Source organism: Prionailurus bengalensis, chromosome D3 (assembly GCF_016509475.1).
Source record: "Prionailurus bengalensis isolate Pbe53 chromosome D3, Fcat_Pben_1.1_paternal_pri, whole genome shotgun sequence".
Classification (NCBI taxonomy): domain Eukaryota; kingdom Metazoa; phylum Chordata; class Mammalia; order Carnivora; family Felidae; genus Prionailurus; species Prionailurus bengalensis.
Genome location: NC_057356.1, coordinates 70,260,841 through 70,278,640, shown reverse-complemented (window position 1 = coordinate 70,278,640; position 17,800 = coordinate 70,260,841). Strand labels below are relative to the sequence as shown.

The following is a 17,800-nucleotide window of genomic DNA, read 5'->3' as shown; positions in this document are numbered from 1 at the left end:
ATACAGTATTTTAAGAATTGGTAATATTTTAAAAATCAAACTAAAAACACCATTGTAACAACATTCTTTTGCTTCTCCAAGATTTAATTACCTTACCTTAAATAATAAACCAAACTTGTCAACCATCCAAATTTTCTTTTGTGCCTCTTCTTCTGAGAGGCCATTTTCTACCATGGCCATAACGATGAGATTTGCAATTCCAAGAGCAGCCTGTCCAACAAAATATAAATTTTAAAATTAAAGATGAGGGTAAGGCACAATGCTTGAGTTACTTTATATATGAGGATTATGTGTTATGAGGAATATTTGGTTTATTCTTCTCTAATAAACCACACAAAAGTTGATTTGCTATAATATTCTCTCTAATCATATTTTATTATTTTTTTTTTTAATTTTTTTTTCAACATTTATTTATTTTTGGGACAGAGAGAGACAGAGCATGAACGGGGGAGGGGCAGAGAGAGAGGGAGACACAGAATCGGAAACAGGCTCCAGGCTCTGAGCCATCAGCCCAGAGCCCGACGCGGGGCTCGAACTCACGGACCGCGAGATCGTGACCTGGCTGAAGTCGGACGCTTAACCGACTGCGCCACCCAGGCGCCCCTCTCTAATCATATTTTAAATGATCTACTTTATAATAGAGATCTTCAATTCACACAAGATCTCAACAAAATGAAAAGTTCATTATGCCCCATTTGCCAATTCTAAAGGATGATGTTGATTTTAAACTCTAAAAGCTTACAAAAACTTACCTCTCCTGCTCCAAGAAATAAGATTTTGTGTTCTGAGAACGACTTCCCAATAACTTTTTGTGCTGCGAGAAGACCTGCTAAAGCTACTGCAGCCGTCCCTGTGCGGAAAAGAAAGATTTCTTAGAATAAAAAAGGGGCAGGTTAAAAACCTTTAAAGAAAGTAGGGGGTCAAAAACCTAAGGTTTTCTTTTTTGCTTTACCTTGAATATCATCATTGAAGGTGCAATACTTTTCTCGATATTTTCTCAAGAATCTGAATGCATTATGATTTCCAAAGTCTTCAAACTGAATAAGTGTGTTCTGTCCATATCTAAAAACAGCGAAACCCATAATGGCTGTGTTGAAAATACCACCATTAGATAGCTTTTCTAATATTCTTTATCATCCCATTTAAAAATAATGTATCCCTTAAATGGGCAACTGGCAAATTTCAGAGAGCCTGTGAAAAACTGGAGTCGAAATGTAGAAATCTACTACTCATTCAGAAAAATTTATGAGGTGGACCTATGGGATAGTCACTGGCATAAACTATATCCAAGTGTTACCAAGCACATACAAGCATGAAATAACTTCCTAAAAAGAAAGGGATTTTACCTCTGATTCTCATAAAGTATCTATTTGACATGTATATTCTCACTGTACTAGCAGTTAAACAGCAACACAGGAGAGTATATTAAGGAAGAGTTTATATTAAATAAGAAATTAAAAAATAATTTCTGTACGAGTTCACTGGCATTCAAAAAAAAAGACATCAATCATCTTGGTGAGGTGGGGTAAGGGAAGGCTTGAAGAGGCGAGGAGACTTCATTTGGGCCCTGAAAGAACAAAAAGTAAAGAAGCAGGAAGAAAAACAAGGTGCGTTTTGGTGAACCTGAATTGTCAACAATCAGGCTATATATTTCAGGGTTTATATGAAAGAATAAGGAGAAGTTGGTTAAGGTAGGCTGGGGCCAGATAAGGGAGAATCCTAAATGCACAATCAGAGAATGGGACTTTGTTGTGGATCCAAGGTAAAATCACTGAAGGCTGCAGGGAAGGGAAGACCCGTTAGGAAGGACAGACCTGCCAGTGACGTGTAACACACACTGGTGTGTGGAGAAGCAGGAAGCAGCCAGGAGGCTACTATGGTATAAGGACAAGAGAATCTGAAGGAAAAACCACGGGAAGTTAAAGGGACAATTTTAAGACATTAGAATGAGCAAAATGAACTTGATAAGGGCCACCTGGGAAGTCAGGGAAACGCCATTAAAATGCCAAAGCAATCTGGATGACTACGAAGGTACTATTTATTGTCCAAGGTAGGGAAGTGAGGAGACGGGGAGGAGGTGGCAATTTCCGGGAAGATGAAACATTTAGTTTTAGGTATGTCAACTTTGACTAGGGAAAGGCATTAATTTTTAGTATCTTCTATGTACTAGCAATTTAAAAGGTAGGGCAGGGCTAGTATCATAAAGAGTTTGAACTTTACCCCCAAACAACAGGAAACTACTGAGAGATTTCAAGCAAAAGAATGACATGATGAAGTGCACATTTTTAAAAGATTAGCAGAGGGAGCCTGGGTGGCTCAGTCAGTTAAGCGGCCAACTTCGGCTCAGGTTATGATCTCCAGGCTGGTGGGTTCGAGTCCCACGTTGGGCCCTATGCTGACAGCTCGGAGCCTGGAGCCTGCTTCAGATTCTGTGTCTCCCTCTCTCTCTGCCCCTCCCCTCCTTGTACTCTGTCTTTCTCTCTCTCAAAAATTAAAAAAAAAAAAAATTAAAAAAAATAATAATAAAAGAGTAGCAGAGAGATAAGGTGGAGATGAAATGGAGAGGAGAGAAACTGAAGGAAGGCTTAGAAGCCTCCCGGAGAAAGATGAAGATGTGCAGAAAGGCTGTGGCAATGGAAAAGAGGAGACGTATCTCTGAGGCATTTACGTGGTAGTACCACCTGGGTCTGAGGACTGACAGACACTATAGAGGGCTGATGGAGAAGGAGGGAAGAGTCAAAGATAAGAGCAAAAGCAAAGTTTTGGCCAGAGGGTAAATGTTGCTGCCATTAATAGAAGCTGGCTAAAGAGAAGACAGGCAGCTTGCTAAGGGAAAGAGTGGTTTTGGACACAAATATGAAGTAGCAACAAAATGTCTAGATGGGATGTTAGAAATGCAGGCCTCAGAGAGAGGTGGGACTAGAGGTAAGTTCAGGAGTCACATGCCTGAAGGTCATGGCTTACATGACTCAAAGAGAAAAGAACTATGAATGTACCCCCACTTAATAGAAGAGAGCAAGAAGAACCAGTACAGATGACAAAAGACAGAAAGAGGTGAGAGAAAGACCAAGTTAGGAAAGCCTTTCAGTAATTGAGAGAAGAGAGAATTTCAAAGATGAAGCAGTAGAAAACCTGGTCAGATGCTGCAGAGGTGGAGAGACAGGAGGAGCAATGGTCAGCAAATTTATTACTCTTTTTTTAATGTTTATTTATTTGAGAGGGAAAGAGAGGGAGAGAGAGAGTGCAAGTAGGGGAGGGGCAGAGAGAGAGGCAGACAGAAGGTCTGACAGCAGAGAGCCAGATGCTGGGCCCGAACTCATGAACCATGAGATCATGACTTGCGCTGAAGTCAAGTGCTTAACGGACTGAGCCACCCAGGAGCCCCAATTATCAGCAAATAATTTTTAAAATTTTTTTAACGTTTATTTATTTTTGAGAGAGAGAATGAGCAGGGTTGGGGCAGAGAGAGAGGGAGACACAGAATCTGAAGCAGGCTCCAGGTTCTGAGTTGTCAGCACAGAGCCCGACCCAGGGCTCAAACTTGTCAACCACGAGATCATGACCTGAGCTGAAGTCTGATGCTCAACTGGCTGAGCCACCCGCACCCCAGATCAGCAAGTTTAAAACACAAAAGCTGCATGAGAGTCCCAGGAACGATGCAAGTGAGCCCGGAGGCCAAGGGGTGGGAGAACTGGACAGGAGGGTCTGGCAGAAGCAGGGAATACAGACTTCCTACAGCAGGTCCAATAACTCAGGAAAGCAAGGCAGAGTATAAAGGGTGTCACCAGCATCAGAATCTAAGCAGGCAGAACAGAACCCAAATTCTCAAATATTTAATCTCTTTGTACCCATCTTCAAAAGAGATAAAGGAAAAGAAAACTGTGGTTCCTTTCTTTTATTAATTAAAGATTCTTCCATTTACTCAACCTTTTAAAAAATACCTGTCAGTAATGGCTTTCATAAACTCATCAATCAGGTCATCATAGCGCTGTGATCGATCTCTTTTCTGATATAAGCCCATGTAAAACGGATCTTTTAAGAGTGCCTACAAAATAGACCAAATGTAAACATAAAATCATTTTGTTACATCACCAGTTTAAACATACTCTATAAAGCAAAAATTGCAAAATAAAAAAATTACTATCGTAATTTTTAAAAATTCATTACATTTTCTTCAAGAATCTCTTAATAGGCTTAATTTACTGTTATCTGTATAAATATCAAAAGCACAGTTCAAGACAGACTAGCTTTAATCACAACATTTTCCCATCTTATATTATCTTCAAAAGAAGAATATAATAAAACTTTTGTTTTTTAAATATGAGAGAAAGATCAAAGGGGAAAAATTGTTTTACTCACTGGATTATCAGTTCCTACATCAATACACACAGGCAGGCATCTATCAGGCCGTATTCCAGCACAAGCTGTATACAAACAGAGTTTTCCTACTGGGATCCCCATTCCATACACACCCAGATCTCCAAGACCCAGAATTCTCTCTCCATCAGTCACCACAACGGCCTTAATTACAAAAAATACATATAAATTAAAAGTTGCCAAAAATGGGGTACTAAAGCATTTGAAAAAAAGAGTCTCTTCGTATATTTTCACTCTTTTAAAAACAAAATTGTTTCTTGATTAACTTCCAACATAAACCAACCAAGCATACTTAAAACTGTAGGACTTTAGAATCTAGGTATAAAAATGAGAATGAACTAGGTCTGATTTTCCTCTGTCTTTGGTTTAGGAACAGAATGCTTCTGACTGGAGAGTCAACTTATATATCTTCACAAAGACTAAACCAGGGACAGGCAGGCAAACTTCGGACAGAGATTAACCAGAAGAGAAAATCAAGTTTAGAAATGAACAACATGCTACTCCCACATAATAACGTAGGCCAAACAAGAAAAACCTTAGCAACAGTGTGTGGGGGGCTGAGGGGAGATCCAGAATACAAAATATACCTACCAAGTTTTAAGATGATACTGTGAGTAATTATCTGACCAAATTTTTTCTAGATTACTACAACTAATAATTATTCATTAAAGATTATTTTGGTGAGGAAGACATATTATAAAGGCAAGTAAGGTTACTGCCTATAATAAGCACTAAAGCCTACCAAAAGATCTTAATAAGTCATCAGATTTTATTTTATGAAAGACAGCCAGACTGATGAAAATTTATATCTATTACAATTGAAACTCAAAGAGTTTTATATTTGCTACGGATCTAAATCTACCTGGGATTTAGAAGAAAACAGGCGTAATAAATCCTCTCACCACCCACCAAAATGAAAGTTTTTTATGGCATTTAATGTATTTTCTCTACCGGCAATAACATTAATTGAAACAGAAAAGGAATAAAAAGAAGGCAAGAAACACCAGTGGTAGTGACAGGTTCACAGTGTGAACTAGTTCCAATTTCTTTCCCAGGGTAAACTCCATACTGGTCACCCATTTTGTAAGTATTACTATCCTGATCTCCTCAGGGCACTAAATCTGCATGTATGTAAATGCAAAGTAAATCAGAGCAACAATGAAAACTGTTCTTTGAAATTCAGATAACTTACAAAGAAAGAAAATACATTGTGAAGAGGAAGGTTGTGCTATTAGTACCTTAACATGATTTTCTGGCCAGTTATCCACAATTGATCTAACATGACCTCTGTCTGAGATTGAAATAAATAATCCCCTGCAACAGAACAAAAACACCTTTGCATTTCACAACAGTTTTTTGCTTTCTACTAAGTTTTTGTTCATAATTGGAATATTTAGATATTGTAATAAAACATCAAGACACAGTATCATTTCCAAGCAGATTTTGCTAAATCACACTGGATTATTTTCAAACATTTTCAACTATTTCAAACTATAATTGCATTGCTCACACAGTAGCTGCAACAAAGATGATTATTATACGATGTGATGGTGTTACCCAAGAAGGAATGTTTCCACATCTCATATTCAAATAAACTCCAGACACCTCCAGTAAAAGGCAGTACAAAAATAAACCACTAATGCAGGAGAGCATAATAAAGCTACATACACTCTGATTCAAACTCACTAAAACTGAAAATTTGAAATATGAAGCAGCAGGAAGGGAGAGAAGAAAACTACAGTAAATAACTTCACACAAAAAAGGATGTCCTTGAAGCATTAGGAAAAAGTGAAGTTATTTTAAACACTCAGCGTATTGTTATCCAATTGAGATAAATAATCCAGATTTTTAAAAAGGAAGAGAGGTAGGGAGAAGGGGATGGGGGAGAAACATAGGTTGTAGAAAATGAGTCAGGCAGATGTGAGGGTCAACAGGTCCCCAGTGCCTTCAAACTGGTTCTTACACTTAACTTTCTCATTGGTACCTATCTCAGCTTTGGCATTATTATCCCATCTCAAATCAGTTTAAACAGTTTCTCAACTACAGCTGCTTAACAGAGTTGTCTGATGAACTTTTTAAAAAAATGCCAGGGGTCCCACCTCCAGAGATCCTGATTTAACTGGCCTGGAGTTTAGGTCAATTAAACTACCAAGATTTACTGATGATCTTCAATGCAAAAACAAAAAACAAAAAAACACCCCTGCAGCACTATACTGCATAATGGACACACAGTACCTGTCCTCACCCAAAAACCATGCTCTTTATGCTTCGAGTCCATTCTGAGTGCTGGGTACACATCAGAACCACAGCAAGAGCTTTTATGAAATACCTACACAGAGGCCCAACTCCAGATTGAATGAATCAGAATCTCTAGGTGGGGCCTAGGCATCAGTATTTTTTAACTTTATCTTAATCCTTTAATCTGGATTGAGAAACACTATTCTAAATGAAAAAGAAATGTAAAAGAGCTGAACAGCTGGGTTAACATAAGAAATGCTTAAGACTTGGGGCGCCTGGATGGCTCAGTCAGTTAAGCATCTGACTTCAGCTCGGGTCATGATCTCACGGTTTGTGAGTTTGAGCCCCACGTTGGGCTCTGTGCTGACGGCTCAGAGCCTGGAGCCTGCTTCGGATTCTGTGTCTCCCTCTCTCTCTGTCCCTCCCTGACTAGTGCTCTGTCTCTCTCGGTCTCTCAAAAATAATAAATGTAAAAAGAAAAAGAAAAAAAAGAAATGCTTAAGACTCATTAACTGATGGCAGCACATAGGACAGAACAAGACAATGTGTTTGTTCTCCAAGGGTCTTCCAGGGAATACCTGCAGCACCATCGCCAACCACGGTCATTAAAATCCAGATCTCCAGACCTTTCTCTTTGTCAGCAGAATCTTGGGAACGGGAAGGAGAGGAAGGTTGGCATGGATCAACATTTTAAGTCCCACAGGTGTTCTGTATGCACATTAAGGTCTGAACGCCACCAGGCTAGATGAGGGGAGAGTGAAGGTCAATGCTATCCTGCACTGTCTGAATTTGTACATTTGTATCAACGTGTAAGCAGGACATGGGAAAGGTGTGAGGACTGAAGAAAAGGACAGGTTAGAGGAACATGACAAGAAAACACAAATTAATCAAAAATTTGTAAAGAATTGTCCCATCAGTTCCTCATCTGACCTTCTCAGCTGCTCTCTGAGAGGTGCTAGGATCCCTATTTCATATGAAAACAGATTCAGAAGGAGAAAGTGACTTATTGAAAGACTTAAGTAGATGCCCATTCCAGTACTCTTTCTACTTAAAATAGCTGAGGTGCCACAACTATTTGAAATTAAAATTCGTACAAATTCTAAAAGAAAAAACAAACAACACAAATTAAAAAAAAAAAAAAAGAGAGAGAGAGAAAGAATCTCTTAATTTGGGCAGATCATCAAAATGATATTCATGATAATTCTGGAGAATCTGCCACGAAAATTAAGATTACATCCCCCTTTTTTGGTACAGAAATGCACAGTTCTAACAACCAAAATAAGTTACAGAAGGTTAGAAATGAATGTTGCTATTTGTACAAAAACAAAAGATATCAACATGCTGGATTTTTATTAATCCCTTTTTGTCCAAATTAAGCTTTTGTGAGGTGGGAAGGTGGTTGACCTAAGACTGCATATATAAAAGAGAAATGTAAGAGGGGCTGGGGGTGCAATTTTCCCTATACAATAATCTTTGCAAATATAGTTATAAAAATAAGCCTTACTTAGGTCTTCTAAAGATGTGTCCATATTGGGAGCAGGCAAGACCGACTGTTGGTGTGTATACAATTGGCATCAGACTTTCGATATCATCTTGCAAAATTCTATAAAACAATTTTTCATTTCTTTCCTGTATTCCCATTATGTAGATGTATCTGAAATTAAGCACAGTAAATAAGGTCTACATCAGTCAGCATTTATACTTAGAGTTCTGGCCTTTGAAAGTCATATGCAAACATCAAAAACTGAGGACTCCCTTCCCTGCCAGAAAACAAAACCCTGAATTATCACTGTTGAACACCCAGGACAAAGATTAACAAAAGTAAAAATGCACTTAAATTATAGATGCTGATGATGACAAAGGAGAAGAGGAGGAGGAGAACAGCAGAAACAACAGCTAACATCTACTGAACCCTTACTGAGAGTCAGGCTCTATACCAGGAACTAGAAATGCAAAGACTATCCTTATGGAACTAATGTTCAAAGTGACTAACATGTAAATACGGAAGCAAAATAAAGTGGCATTCATTCAAATATTTACTAAGTACTATGTGCCAGGCACTATTTTGGACTCCCAGGATGTAAGAAGTGACCTCTGTCCTTGTGGAGTTATAATCCAATAGGCTTAATGGCATTATCAGGTCTATATAAAGCATAGAGGTAGCATAAAGGCAATGGTCAACTCATATACACATATAAACAATGGCTTTTCAAGAATAAAGTTTAAAAACTGGAAAATGTTGGCCTGAAAAAAAAAAACAAACCAGCGATGGGGCATCTCGCTCAGTCAGAAGAGCATGCAACTCTTGATCTTGGGGTCATGAATTTGAGCCCCATGTTGGGTGTAGAGATTACTATAAAAAATAAACTTAAAAACATTAAGTCATAGATGCTTTTATTATTAAAAAAAACAGTGGTCACCCTGAATTAAATATGTGTAAAACAGACGCATTACTTTTTACTCAAACTTGTTCCTCTTCCTGTTATCACCTGACCAAATGGAATCCAAGATCCCATTCTTGATTTCTCCCTCTCTCACTCTACCTTACCCTAGTCTAATAAAGCAACAGCCCTCCAGAGTCCACCTACTAAATAATTTTCAAATATATCTATTTCCCCCTCTCCACCCTCACCCCATCCAAGCTAGCATCATTTCTCACCTGGGCTACCTCAAGAACTTTCTTAACTGGTCTGTATACACACGGTTTTGCTCCCCTGCTCCAATCTAGTCTTCTCTTAAAAAAAAATAACTCTTATTATTTCTATTCTCTTTGAATGCTTTCCAAACACCCATTAAATAGGCTAATGCTTCTAAACTAGTTAGCAACACCTGCGCCTACTTTCCAGCCACATGTTCATACTGAACTTACTTCAGTTTCTCAAATACACCCATGTCTTACTTTGGTGTTGCTACATACAACGCAACTTCTGAACATCCCCTATGCATGCAAAGTCCCTACTTACTCTCCCCGAATGCAGCTCAGGTGGCACTCTCTCCCTTGGTGCCCGTTCCCCTCCCCCACCACACACACACAGATTTTCCTCTTTTCAGATCCCTTAATACCCTACTCCCTCCTCTGCAACTCTCACTCTACTTCCTGACTCTGTCTTCCCTCCAGCCTGGATGGTATCATGAGTTAGGGACTATTGCTTTATATACCTCTGTATCTCCAGTAACTAGCAAAGTAAGTGGAATATAACTGGTGTGCAAATATTTGGTGAATAATCAGGGAGAAGTGATTCTATTTAGAAGAGAAATAGTATTTTCTATGCAGCTACCACAGGCAGAAATAATACCAATAGGTAGAAGTTAAAGGGACGGAGATTGCTCCTCAGTCCAGGGGAGAAAACAGACAAGACTGAGTAGCTCTGTGAAACAGACAGCAGAGACCTATCAGGCACTTGTGATTCACTTTCACCTCCATCTAAGTTTGGTCCCTCCTCTGAGTGCTCCATGCTGGATCTTGTCCTCACCTAGGACTACTACAGCTCAGAAATTCTGATTACCACTAAGGCAACCCTCTCCCCTGTGGCTAGCTATCCGTTGCCCCTACTTCCCAGTTCTTTGAGAGATCTCTGGCTCCTGGATCCCTCTGTTTTCTCCCGCTCTATTAGCTCCTCCCTGGCTCCTCTTCTTTCCCCACTCTGGATCCCATGATCAAGCCTCTCACTCTGAACAAATCTTCACCATTTTGGAACACCCCTGTACCTTTATCACTGCACTCCCCTTCCACAGTGTCTGTCTTTTCCAGCCATGGACTCCCTGAAGGAAAGGGTGGAATTTCTCATTCCTGTAGTTCTAGAGCTTAAAACAATGCCTGACACATAACAGCCCTGAATGAATACTAGCTGAATAAATTAATGTAGCATCTTTGCCAGCCCAGCAAACCCCAAACCTGAATTAAGTTACATTTCACCTTTTCCATGTAAAAACAACACTGCTGGGCAGAATGACATCAATACAAACAAGATTAAGCCACTAAGTCTTCAGGGCTTTCCCATCCCTTTAATATGTCCTTGTTCAGCTACACTCTTTGGCTAAATGGCTATTCTAAACATTTATCTCTTTCCTCACCAATTCTAGTCAACCTTGGCCCTTTTAAATCTTAGCCACAACCTCCATATTCGACATCATAGCGAAAATCAAGGTCAACAAGGCAGGATGAGATCTCACAACCTCTGCCCTACCACCTGCATAGCTTATCCATATTGTACCTGTATTTATCTTTGCTCTTGCCCCAGAAAATGACCTGTTCTTTTTTCTTGTCCAAGGCCAGCCTCTACCTCTGCCCTCGACCCTACACCCTCTACCTCTGCACTCAACGCACTGTTCTCTCTTTGTACTTGAACCTATTCCCTCTACCTCTGTACTTTTCTTGTGCAAGGTCAGCCTCCACCTCTGTCCTCGACCTTATGCCTTCTACCTCTGCACTCAGCCCCATCCTCTCCATCTTTGCACTTGACTCTATGTCCCTTCCAGTTCTCTGGGATCTTGTTCTATCAATTACCCTTTCTTCTGGGCTCATTCCTCACAGCATGAGCACCTTCAACTTCCTTCTAGCTTGAAATATACCTCCTTAACCCCGAGTCCTGCTTTACTTACTGGTGAGAAACCACTCTCACCAGTCATCAAACAATAATCTCCTGTATTTAACAAACCCAGAAGATATTTTTAATTCTGCATTCAGACTGATCCCTCTACCCATAATATTTTGCCTTTCTTTCTCATTTTGCCTGCCACGTGTAATATACTATTTAAAACACAGCTCAGGAATCACTTCTTCCAGGAAACTTTAATGGATTCCCCAAATCCGGCTAGGAGTCCCTATTTTGTGCTTTCAGAATGTTCTCTGCATGTACGTTTTTCTCACTGTCCTGCACACAGTAGTATAGAGTACAATGACCGTCACAGTGTAATATCTATTGATGAGTTCCTAGAAGGCAGGGCTGTGTATTACTGGGGTGACAATACACTCTAGTTTTCCTGGGACAGTTTCAGTTACTCCTCTTTTTCACTCCTCTGGATTGGATGATATATTATATGGTCACCTACCTTTTACCTACTTTACACTCTCAGTGGCCAGTACAGTGGCAAACACAAAGTAGATGATTAATAAAAGTTGTTGGATAGAAAGGATACAAGTCAGATAATAGCTTTTGTTTCTAACATTCCATTCAAGTCTGAAATGCTCTGTGATTTTAAGCTTAAAAATAGATTTCTGCTAAATTTTATAATAGCAAACACAAACATTCAGTGAAATAAAGGAAACATAATCATTATAAAAATAATAGTTAACTGACTAAAATGCAAACTTCATCTTGAGACTACATATATTCCATATGCAATAATAACCATAATGCTCCCAATTTTTCTGATCAGGACATCAATAAAAAAAACCAAACATCTCAGGCACCTGGGTGGCTCAGTCAGTTAAGCATCTGACTTTGGCTCAGGTCATGATCTCACAGTTCGTGGGTTTGAGCCCCACATCAGGCTCAGCACTGATAGTGTGGAACCTGCTTGGGATTCTCGCTCTCTCCTGGCTTTCTGCCCCTCCCCTGCTTGTGCTTTCTCTCATAATAAAGTAAACTTAAAACAATTATCTCCTTTAAAAAAAAAAAAACGAAACATCTAATCAACTCTTACTTTTCCAAAGGGCTATTCAATTTTTTCACGTTTTTATGAAATCGTAAAGCTTGAATATCTTGTGTCTCTATTTTGGGAGGTAGAAGTCCTTGGAGACCAAGCATTTGTCGTTCTTGTAATGTAAACGCCATTCCCTACAAAGGAGAAAAGAATTAAAAATTATTGCTTACTGAGGTTGCAATGGTGCTATCTATCCAACAAAATGTAATTTCAATGTAAATTTTTAAAAAATAAGTAAGATACCATTTTGCCCAGACTGTCATAAGTATTTAAGATTGATCATCTCTAGTATCAGTGAGGATGTGGTAAAAGAGTTATTCTCACATACCATTGCTAGAAATGTAAACAGGTTTAAGCTTTTTAGAAGACAACTTAAAAACATTCTTAAATTTTAATGCACATACTCTACAAGAGAGCAATTCTACTTCCAGCCAGCCATCGTAGAGAAATAGTCATACATAAAGAGACATATAAAAAAGATTAGTTATAGTACTGTTTCTAGTTCTCTTGACTATTACAAACTAACTAAAAGCCCATGAATTATGGAACAGTTTAAGGAACCTATGGTATTTCCTGGAATGGAAAACACAGATCTCCAATTATGTAGTACAAGTATCTCCCAGACCCATAGTTAAGGGAAAAAAAAAGCAAGTTTCAAATCAAACACACTCACTGTTAACTGTTATATTCAGAAACCCCCCATAAAATAAATCATATACACAGATCCATACATACATTAGAAATGAAATTAACAGAATACAGCTTAAAAGAACACAAACCAAACTGATAACAGAAGCTCCTTCCACTAGAAAGCAGTGAGGCTGAGTTGACAAAGAGCAAGCAGGGAATGATACTTAGGAAAAAATTAACCTATGTCATATGAAAATCTTTTTCAATTTCTGATATTCAGCTGTGTGTTAACTTCTTTTTATCAAAGTGATGTCTGTAAAAACGCCAGAGTAAGGACTTCCAAAAATCTTTTCCTCCATAAAAGCAACAAGAATACTGGCCAAATGACCAGAATAAACTTTTTCAGAATTCTGGAAACTAACCAAAGGCCTCAGCAATCAGGGAACATTTTATTCAAGAGAAGCAGCTGAATTTTCATAAGAAAAGCAGGATTCATGACATTTTTATTTGCCTTATTCCTATGTTTCCCTCCCCAGCTCCACAGAAGCCTAGAAAACAGCAATCACTATGAAATAATCACTTTGAAAAATAGAGTCTAGCGGTTGGAGATTTTTCTACAGCCCCATCCCCAGGAAAGCTGCCATTATTTCAGTGGAAGACCCCACTTGCAAATCTGTCTTTATTTAACCTTATATGGAGCTCACCCAGTGTGAACAGCTTTTTCTCCAGAAGAGTGTCCTGAAAACAATCTGAGGCAATTATTTAACATGGCAGCTGCCTAAGGCAGTAGATAACAGCTGAGGAAACAACAGGCTAACCAAAAAACTGAAAAGGAGAAGCTGAAGAACAAAATGTCCATGGGGTGCGAGTGGGGGCAGTGGTTGAAAAGCTTGACATATTCCTAAGAATCTAGAAGGTCATCATGCACAAACTGTAGGCAAGTCCAGGAAGGATCTGAGAAGGCCCTTAGCTCCCACCTCTGGCTAACCTGGAGGTTCCATGTAAGCAGGAAATAAAGGCTAATGTGTAGTTGTAACCTGCTTGAACACTAAAGACACACTCCAACATGTACACTGAACCCTTAGGTATTTAAGTCTCTGTCTAATCATGAGTTGACTACTTAGCTAATGATGCAGACTTTAGTGGGCCTAGCAAACAAGAATAAGGACTTTAAAGAAGTAGTTCAATTATATTTCACACGCAGAAAAAAAATTAGTTCAGAAATGTCACTAAACAGCAGCAACACTAGACAACAGCAACATAACAAGCCCTGGGAGGAATATCTGGTTTCCAGAGCAGCCACATTCTTTAATATGTCCAGTTTTCAACAAAAATTATAAGGCATACACAAAGACTAAGTCTGGCTCATACACAGGAAAAAGGGTACCTAATAGAAACTGTCCCTGAGGAAGCTCAAACATTGTACTAATTAAACAAAGACTCTAGTTATTTTGAATATATTCAAAGAACTAAAGGACACCACATCTAAAGAAGTAAAGGGAAGTAAGAGAATGATACCTCACTAACTACAGAATATCACTGAAAAAATAGAAACTATAAAAAAGAACCAAACATAGAAGTTCTGGAATTGGAAGTACAATAACTAAAATAAAGTTCAGAGGGGTTAAGCAGCAGATTTGAGCAGGTGGAAGAAAGAATCAGTCAACTTAAAGATAAGTCAATTGAGATTCTCCAGTTGAGAAACAAAGAAAAATCAATGAGTAAATATGAACAGAGCTTCAGAGACTGGTGGGACACTAGTAAGTGTGCCAACATATGTATAACAGGAGTCCCAGAAGGCAAGGAAAGAAAAGGACAAAAGGATATTTGAAGAAATAATGGCCAAAAGCTTCTCAAATTTGATGAGAAACACGAACCCTAGAAGAAACACATATCCTAGAAACTCAACAGCTCCAATCAGAAAAAACTCAAAGAGATCTATACCTAGCCACACATATTCAAACTGTTGAAAGACAAGGACAAAAGAAGAAACCTGAAAGCACAGAGAAGTGACTCATCATGTACCGGGGATCCTTAAAAAGAGGAACAGCTAATTTCTTATCAGAATCCACAGAGGCCATAAAGCAGTAGGATGACATGTTCAAAGTGCTGAAAGAAAAAATACAAAACAAAAACGTGTCAACCAAGAATTTCTAAGTCTTTACAAAATTATCCAAAACTGAAGGAAAAATTAAGATATTTTCAAATAAAAATAGAGAACTCATTGCTAGCAGGCCTGTCTCACAAGAAATACCAAAGACAGTCCTTTAAGCTAAAATGAAGACACTAGACAGTAACTTAAATCTACTTGAAGAAATAAGGAACATGGGTAAGATAATCATACAGGTAAATATAAAAGTCAACATAGGGGCTCCTGGGTGGCTCAGTCAGTTGACCATCCAACTCTTGATTTCGGTTCAGGTCCTGATCTCATGGTCGTGGGACTGAGCCCCACACTGGGCTCTGCACTGAACTTGGAGCCTGCTTAGGACTCTCTCTCTCTCTCTCTCTCTCTCTCTCTCTCTCTCTCTCTCCCTCTCTGCCCCTCTTCCTCGTGCTCTCTAAAATAAAATTTTAAAAATGTTTTAAAAAAAGAAATAAATACAAATCTGTATTGATGATCACACAATGCATAAGCACATGCTTTGTATGACAAACCAGCACTGAAGGAAAGGACAGAACTATACAGCAACAGCTTTTGCGTACTATTAAAATTAAGTTGGAATCAAACTGAACTAAGTTGTTATAAAGATGATAATTGTGATCCCCAGGGCAAACCACTAAGAAAACAACTCAGGAAAAGGCAGTGGAAGAAATGACAAGGGAATTAGATTGGTATACTTGAAAATATCAATTTACCACAAAGGAAGGGAACAATGGCAGAATAGAGGAACAAAAAAGACATTTAGAAAACAAATGGCAAAATGGCAGACTAAACTGTATCTTATCAACCATTAGATAATGTAAATGGATTAAAATCTACAATAAGAAGGCAGGGATTGGCAACTTTATGCTGTCTATAGCAAAAATACAATTAGGTAGAAAGTAAAAAGATGGAACACGATATACCATGTAAACAATAACCCAAACAGATTTTGAAATAAACACTGTTACTAGAGAAGGACATTTTATAATGACAAAAGGGTCAATCCATTAAGAAGATATAACAATTACAAACATATATACATTTGTAAAAGAGGTCCAGAATACTTGAAGGAAAAACTGACAGGATCCAAGGAAGAAAGACAAGTTGGAGACTTTAATACCTCGCTTCCAATAATGGAGAAAACACCTACACAGAAAATCGGCCAAGAAAATATAAGACCTGAATAACACTATAAAGCAACTAGACCTGACAGACATGTATGGAACCCTCCACACAACAGCAGCAAGATACACATTCTTCAAAACAAGTGCAAATGGAATATTCTCCAGGACTGTATGTTAAACTATAAGTCTCCATAAATTTTAAAGGATTTATGAAATCATCCAAAGTCTGATCTCCAACCATAATGCAATGAGATTAAAAATCAATAATCAAAGGAAATTTGGGGAATTCACAAATATTTGGATTTTAAACAACAAACTCATAAATGACTAACTGATCAAAGAAGAAATCACAAAGGAAATTAGAAGATATTCTGAGATGAATTAAAACACATATACCAAAGCAAACCAAACAACCACACACACCAAAACTTAGGACTTAGGGAATGCAGCAAAAGCAATGTTTACAGGGAAATTTAGAGCTGTAAACACCCACATTAAAAAGGCAGAAAGATCTCAAATCAATCATCTAAGCTTCTACCTTAAAAAACTAGGGGGGAGAGAAAGAGCAAACTAAACCTGAAGCAAGGAGGAAGGAAGTATTAAAGATTAGAGCCAAAATAAGTGAAATAGAAAATAGAAAAAACAACTGGAAAAATAAATCAGTTAACCCAAAGGTTGGCTCTTTAAAAAGATCTATAAAACTGACAAAGCTTCACCTATATTGGAAAAAGAGAAAAGAGAGAAGACTTAAATCACTAAATCCTTTGCAACTCATGTTTCTCCTTATAAGATTTCACCTAAGGCTGGGAAATATAAAAGATGTAAAACCCAAACTATCACTCTTACTTTCTTTTCCAACTCTAGTACAAGACAAAAGTGGAAAAGCTAAACTTTATTTATTTTGAAAATTATTTATTTATTTAAGTAAGTAATCTCTGCACCCAGCGTGAAGCTCGAACTCATGATCCCAAGATCAAGAGTCACATGCTCCGCCGACTGAGCCAGCTAGTCGGCTCCCCTAAACTTTAGCCGACCCTAAACTTTAGATTTAAATGAATTAATGAGTTCACTTAAAAGTGCCTATCCTAGTGCCAAAGACAAATGAGTTGGCTATACAAGGTGTCCCTGCCTATCTCCTATCTAGGTTTAAGGGACACTCAAAAGCATTTTATTTATAATGCAAGGTCGAAGTGAAAATGATTTAAAAACATTTTTATATGTTGAGTATTTACGTTAGTAGTTGATCAAATGCCTAAATTTTCTAGCCTGGTATTAATAAGTGAAGCAAGTCTGCAAAGATGACACTAGCTTAAAATGAATGCCTTGATTAGTTCTTTAACAGTCAGCCTCTCCCTCTCCATTTCTCAATGCCACCTGTTCCACCAAGTCTGCCCTTTTCTCATCTATGCAACAGCAATACCCTGCCATTAACACAGTAGAAGTGTACCTCCTCTGACCAATCCTGAAAGATCCCCTGAGCTTTTTCCTGTAGACACACCTAGTTTTCTCACATAAGTCAATATTGATAAAAATCTGTTAACTAGACTTGAGTGTTACAAGTAAACACTGGGGAGACATAAAAGGCCCCTTCTATATCTTTCCTTCCAAATACAATCAGAATAATCTGTTAGGGATTAGG

General features: G+C 38.3%; 1 protein-coding gene across 1 annotated transcript in view; it reads right to left on the bottom strand.

Moving 5' to 3' along the window:
* The window catches only part of ME2 (malic enzyme 2), a 53,800-nt gene that overhangs the window by 24,005 nt on the left and 11,995 nt on the right, over nucleotides 1–17,800 (bottom strand). The window contains exons 3-10 of the mRNA XM_043558852.1: nucleotides 12,262–12,395; nucleotides 8,120–8,269; nucleotides 5,616–5,691; nucleotides 4,360–4,521; nucleotides 3,942–4,045; nucleotides 953–1,062; nucleotides 753–850; nucleotides 97–210 (exon numbers count right to left, since the gene is read on the bottom strand). Coding sequence (XP_043414787.1) covers nucleotides 97–210; nucleotides 753–850; nucleotides 953–1,062; nucleotides 3,942–4,045; nucleotides 4,360–4,521; nucleotides 5,616–5,691; nucleotides 8,120–8,269; nucleotides 12,262–12,395 — 948 coding nt within the window. The remainder of the gene's footprint in view (nucleotides 1–96; nucleotides 211–752; nucleotides 851–952; nucleotides 1,063–3,941; nucleotides 4,046–4,359; nucleotides 4,522–5,615; nucleotides 5,692–8,119; nucleotides 8,270–12,261; nucleotides 12,396–17,800) is intronic.